At 40.4% G+C, this 6,457-nt stretch overlaps 1 protein-coding gene across 1 annotated transcript; it reads left to right on the forward strand.

Moving 5' to 3' along the window:
- LOC104112913 (agamous-like MADS-box protein AGL62) lies at positions 1–660 on the forward strand. The gene has a single exon (XM_009622954.3). It carries the CDS (start codon positions 1–3, stop codon positions 658–660), a length of 660 nt encoding a protein of 219 aa, XP_009621249.3.
- Positions 661–6,457: the final 5,797 nt, after the last annotated feature.

Genomic DNA, 6,457 nt, shown 5'->3' on the forward strand with positions numbered 1-6,457 from the left:
ATGGCAAAGAAACCTAGCATTGGTCGTCAAAAGATCAAAATTGCCAAAATAGAGGTGAAAAATTATCTCCAAGTTACCTTCTCAAAACGTCGTTCTGGACTTTTCAAGAAAGCTAGCGAACTATGCACACTTTGTGGTGTTGAAATAGCTATCATAGTTTTTTCTCCTGCAAGAAAAGTTTTTTCTTTTGGTCACCCTAATGTTGAGTCCATTATCGATAGATTCCTGTCAAGAAATCATAATCCAATTTCTAATTCATCACTTCATCTTGTTGAGGCTCATCGAAATGCTAATGTTCGTGAGCTCAATTTGCAATTAACTCAGATTCTTGCTGAGCTTGAAATTGAGAAGAAAAGAGGAGAATCACTTGATCAAATGAGAAAAACTAGTCAAAGTCAATATTGGTGGGAAGCTCCTATAAGTCAACTTGGTTTGCATGAACTTGAACAATTAAAGGAATTCATGGAGGTTTTAAAAAATAATGTGACAAATCAAGCAAGCAAGTTTATGGTTGAGATTACTGCTAACTCTTCTTTTTATTTTGGTGTTAATGATAATGGGATATTTGACAACTATGATATCAAGTCAGCTCAAATCATGGTTGCTTCAAATAATCTTCATAACCATAACTTTGGTTTTGATTCAGCTGGATTATTTTAATTTTGTTCTAGTTTCCCTCTTATTATTAACTAAAGCCAACGAGTACCTCACTAGTTGGTCTTTGATACAAGTTTTTCAAGTTCTCAATTTGTGTATTGATTGCCTATATATGAGCAACAACAAATGGTTGCCCTTATAAATCAATATGTTGGTAATTGCGTTATATTTTGCAATCCTTCTATTGCTATTATCATGTTATTACTTCCCCAGCAATTACCTTCATCCATTGCTTTTCATTAACAAAATCATGTCTTTATTTCTTAGTGTGAAGTTGAGTTCTACCTTCCCTAATTTATACAAATAATATATATCCGTCAAATAATTTCTCTGAAAGAACATATATCAAGTATTCTTACCATGTAAAATGATTAATGGGGAAAAGATGAATACATTTTCTTGTAAGCAGAATAATAAAACATACGGTTGTTATTACAATTATAAGCTTAAGTAATAAACCAAATAAAAACTAGATTAAAGCTTTAGTAAATCAATGAAAAGTGGCACTAACGTGTGACCTCACTGTCAATAAAAGGTGGAATAAAGACTATAAGAAATCACATTCAAATTTTAACAATGAAATAAAATACTAAGAAAATATAAAATAAAGAGTGCAACATGACCAGTTTAGTTTTAGCAATCTTTCTCAGCTTCTTCACCTTGACTTTGGCAGCAATATTATTCCTTCTCTTCTGATGTCGCTCTTCCTTTAACTTCTTCCTGGTCTCAACTCTTTCTTTCCATTTCTCCCTACTTTTCTCTTTCCTCCTCGTCTCCTTCTTCATACTCTGCTTCGGTTTTGAAGGGTTATCATACGCTTCCACTCCCATTGCCCTCTTTGCTGCTGCCTTCCATAATTCCCTCTTTGCTACCTTCTGATTCTCTCTCTTTACCTTTTCCAGCCTCTTCACTCTTTTTAATTCTTTCGCTTTTGATATTTTCCTCTTCTTCTTCTTCTTCTTCTTATCATCACCATCGTCTCAGATTTTGACTTTTCCAAACTCTATTTCCTATCTATTCACTCCTCTTTCTCTTCTTTGATTTTGCATTTTTTTCAACTCTATGGCTATTAGGTTTGTTGTTCTTGCCAGTACCTCGGTTGTTACCAAAGAGCATTTCGATCTATTTGCGTAGCCTTTGCATCAGCTGTTAGCGAGTAACACATGAGGGATTAGGGTTACCATTAATACTATTAGGGTTATTGATTTTTTGCAGTTTCTGAAGGGAGTAAATGAGGAGTCGGAGGATAGAGAACTGATTTTTCTTATCAAGGTCAAGAAGGTTGCGACGGGCGATTTTGAGGTATGCTTTATTTCGTTGCTTTAAGGAGGCCTTTTCGACTTTGGAGAGGTCGCCTTGGTGCTGCAGTTTGCTGTGGGAGAGAGAAGTGAAAACTCAAGGACAATGTGTCCTAATGAAAATTACTTGAATGAAGTTTTACATTCCAGTTCCTATTGAATGTATATAATTCATGAGTACCAGCTCACACTCTACGAACTTTCTCGCTAAGAGTACTTCCAAAATTCACGACAAAAGAACTCTGTAATCCAAACCCTAAATCTTAACATTATTTGAATAAATTTTGAATTTTCTGTTGTATATAGGTTAGTAAGATAACTTCGGACTATGTCAAAATCTATATTTTGATCAAGGGTCTAGTGCAATGTCTTTGATGCTAACTATCCTTTCTTCCTTCTTTGCATTGTTACTGCATGAAAGAATTTAGTATTTACGTCTTTTATACGGTCGAAGTCGAGCTCAATTTCGATTTCGTAGATTAGGTTTGAAGCATGACGACCACAGACTGAAGACCGACCTCGAGTCTCACCGAGCTAGCACCAGAGGTCGGAAAACCTGCCTTCGAGGAAAATTGAGTCTGCTGTCGACCTTTGCCTCGAACGAGCTCGAGGATAAATAATAGAAGACCGAAATATCCGCGAACCAGACGGATATTACGGCGAGAATCTCGGCACGTATCAGCAAGAAACTTGTAATTAGCAAATCAAGAGATTTTTACCTTTTATAGAAATGTACCTAGAATATGGCTCATTTACTATATAAAGGGGGTCTGATAATTCATTCAAGAATGTCAAACTCTTTGAATTATCTTTGGTTCCAGGCTAAAATACAAAAATGTCAAACTCTCAATCAGTAGTTATTCATGTTGAAAACGAGTCTGGTCACCAAGGTGAAAATAAAAACATAGCGCCTAGTAACGAGATACCACCTCCTGATCCCGTTGGAATTCCTATCGCAGATCCGATTGACACTAATTTGCATGTGGCTATCCATATAAACTTGCCTACTGACCCCGAAAATAGCTTTCGTGGTGGAGCTCGATCGGCAACTCGAAACACGCAAAACGCTGAAGGATACGGGATCAGTCTACGAGTGATCTTCGAAATGTTGCAGGCTCAACATGCGGTGATAGCTCAGTTACAGAACTAAAGCCGTCCACCGAGTAGGGTTGAGCCCGATCCTCCCCTGGAAGTCACCTGTAGGGATGAACCAGTCATAGAAAAGTCGAACGAACACGAATCGGGGGCTAACCCCGAGATCATAAAAACGCTCGAGGAGCTGACAAAACAGATAGAATCAGAGGAGAAGAAGATCGTGGCTAACGACAAAAAGGTGGAAACCTACAATTCCAGGGTAGACCAAATCCCAGGAGCACCTCCGATATTGAAGGCCCTGGATTCCAGAAAGTTCGTTCATAAACCTTTTCCACCGAGCGCGGCTCCGAAGCAGATCCCCAAGAAGTTCCGTATGCCCGAAATACCCAAGTATAATAGAACGACCGACCCAAACGAGCATGTAACCTCTTATACATATGCTATCAAAGGGAACGACCTGGAGGACGATGAGATCGAGTCTGTTCTATTGAAAACATTAGGGGAGACCCTATCGAAGTGAGATATGATATGGTATCACAATTTACCTCCTAATTCTATTGACTCATTTGTTATGCTTGCAGATTCTTTCGTAAAAGCACACGCAGGTGCCATCAAGGTCGAGACTAGGGAATCAGACCTTTTCAAAGTCAAACAGAAGGATAACGAGATGCTTAGAGAGTTCGTGTGTCGTTTTCAAATGGAACGAATGGATCTGTCGTCAGTCCCTGATGATTAGATTGTTCAAGCTTTCACTCAGGGACTTAATATTCGAAGCTCGGTGGTTTCACAGCAACTGAAGCTAAACTTAATAGATTACCCTGATGTTACATGGGCCGACGTGCATAACCGGTATCAATCAAAAATCAGAGTCGAAGATGATCAACTCAGGGCCCCTTCGAGGTTTTGTCTATCCTGTTAGAACCCTCGACAGAGTCAAGAGAGAGGTCGATCGCGAACCAATGCCAAACATGGATCAGTATCAGCCATATAACGGAGATCTTAGAAGCAGCGGGTCTGGGCAACTCCATGAGAAATAAAAGGAGAAATGAGCGAGGTCAAAGCAGCCGGGGACTTATAACCAAAAATGGCTCCGACAGGTCCAAAGACGCACCTAGGCTATCAGAATATAACTTCAATGTCGATGTTTCCATCATTATATCAACTATCGGGTGCATCAAAGATACCAAATGGACTCGACCTCTACAGTCTGATCCAACCCAAAGGGATCCTAGAACGAGTCATTGTCGACAATTAAGAGAGAAAGTGGCCCGTCTATTCAACAATGGGCACTTTCGGGAGTTCTTGAGCTACCGAGCCAAGAATCATTTCAGGAACATGGATTCTAACAAACAGGCAGAACAAGAAGAACCTCAACATGTCATTAACATGATCATCGGAGGGGTTGATATCCCACAGGGGCCGATGTTGAAACGCACCAAAGTATCCATCACTAGGGAGAAACGAACTCGAGACTACTTACCGGAGGGAACTTTATCTTTCAACGACAAGGATACGGAAGGGATCATGCAGCCCCACAATGATGCACTGGTAATATTTGTACTCGTAAGTAAAATTCGGGTTAAACGTGTGTTAATTGTTCCATGTAGCTCAGCCAACATCATTCGATCATGGGTCATGGAGCAGCTCGGTCTACAAAACCAAATCGTGCTTGTAGTTTGAGTTCTGAACGGATTCAACATGGCATGTAAGACTACTAGGGGTGAAATAATGTTACTTGTAAACACCGCCGGGACAATCCAGGAGACTAAATTTTATGTGATCAAAGAGGACATGAGATATAACGCTTTATTCGGGAGGCCATGGATTCACAACATGAGGGCGGTACCCTCGACAATACATCAGGCACTAAAATTCCCAACACATCATGGAGTCAAAAAAGTCTACGGATAATAGCCGTTGCGAAGGAATGTTCGCGGTCGAGGATGTGATACCGGCATCTACAATTTCAACATCTAAGGGCCCAAACTAGATGGTAAATAACGGGGCCAAATAGAAGTCACTGATACCATCTTCTACAGATTCGGACAAACAAAAGGAAGTCGAGGATGATGATTATGGGGTTTCCAGATCTTTTATAGCCCCCGATGATTCCGACGCCACTAAATCGATGGTCGAGGAGTTGGAACAAGTCATATTGAGAGAAAGCTTGCCCGATCGAAAGGTATACCTGGGCACGGGGCTAAGCTCCAAGCTGAGGGAAAAACTCATTCAATTTCTTATAACTAACGAAGATTGTTTCGCTTGGTCCCACATCAATATAACAGGAATCCCGCCGGAGATAACCACTTACAAGCTAAGCCTGGACCCAAACATTCACCTTGTTAAATAGAAGAGGATACCCAGTCTAAGATCAACCATGCTTTCATCAAGGATGATGTATCTAAACTTCTTAAAATAGGGTCTATTCGGGAGGTTTAATACCCGGATTCATTAGCAAACATAGTGGTAGTCCCTAAAAATAGGAATAAACTAAGAATGTGTGTAGAATACAAAGATTTGAATAAGGCATGCCCGAAAGACTCTTTTCCTTTGCCCAACATAGACCGTATGATCGATGCCACGGCCTTCCACGAGATCCTCAGTTTTCTCGACACCTATTCCGGGTACAACCAAATACGGATGGACTCGGGTGATCAGGAAAAAACTTCCTTCATCACTAAATAGGGCACATACTGATATAACGTAATGTCGTTTGGATTAAAAAATACCGGTGCTACTTACCAACGCCTAGTAAATTGGATGTTCGAGGAACAAATAGGAAAATCAATGGAAGTTTACATTGATGATATGTTAGTTAAGTCCCTGCGAGCAGAGGACCATTTAAAACATTTGCAAGAAACCTTCAGTGTACTGAAGCAGTACAATATGAAGCTGAACCCAGAAAAATGTGCGTTTGGAGTTGGATCAGGTAAGTTCCTCGGATTCATGGTATCCAATTAGGGAATCGAGATCAATCCCGATAAAATCAAAGCCATTGAAGATATCACAGTTGCGGACAGCGTAAAGGCTGTGTAAAGGTTAACCAGACGAATAGCCGCCCTAGGGCAATTTATTTCGAGGTCGTCTAACAAGAGCCACCGATTCTTCACATTGTTGAAGAAGAAGAACAACTTCTTGTGGACCCCAGAATTCCAACGAGCTTTGGAGGAACTCAAGAGGTATTTATCGAGCCCGCCCCTACTTCACATACCGAAGACAGATGAACAACTGTACTTGTACTTTGCGGTCAAGAAGATAGCGTTAAGTAGAGTCCTAGTTCGGGAAGAGCAAAGTACGCAATTTCCAATTTATTATGTTAGTAGGACCTTAGGTGAGGCCGAAACTAGGTACCCTCACCTGGAAAAACTGGCGCTCGCTTTGCTAAGCGCCTCTAGGAAGCTAAAATC

Source organism: Nicotiana tomentosiformis, chromosome 7 (assembly GCF_000390325.3).
Source record: "Nicotiana tomentosiformis chromosome 7, ASM39032v3, whole genome shotgun sequence".
NCBI lineage: Eukaryota > Viridiplantae > Streptophyta > Magnoliopsida > Solanales > Solanaceae > Nicotiana > Nicotiana tomentosiformis.

Bases quoted from the DNA above. Each gene is read 5' to 3' on its own strand.
- LOC104112913 (XM_009622954.3), top strand. From the start codon at position 1: ATGGCAAAGAAACCTAGCATTGGTCGTCAAAAGATCAAAATTGCCAAA.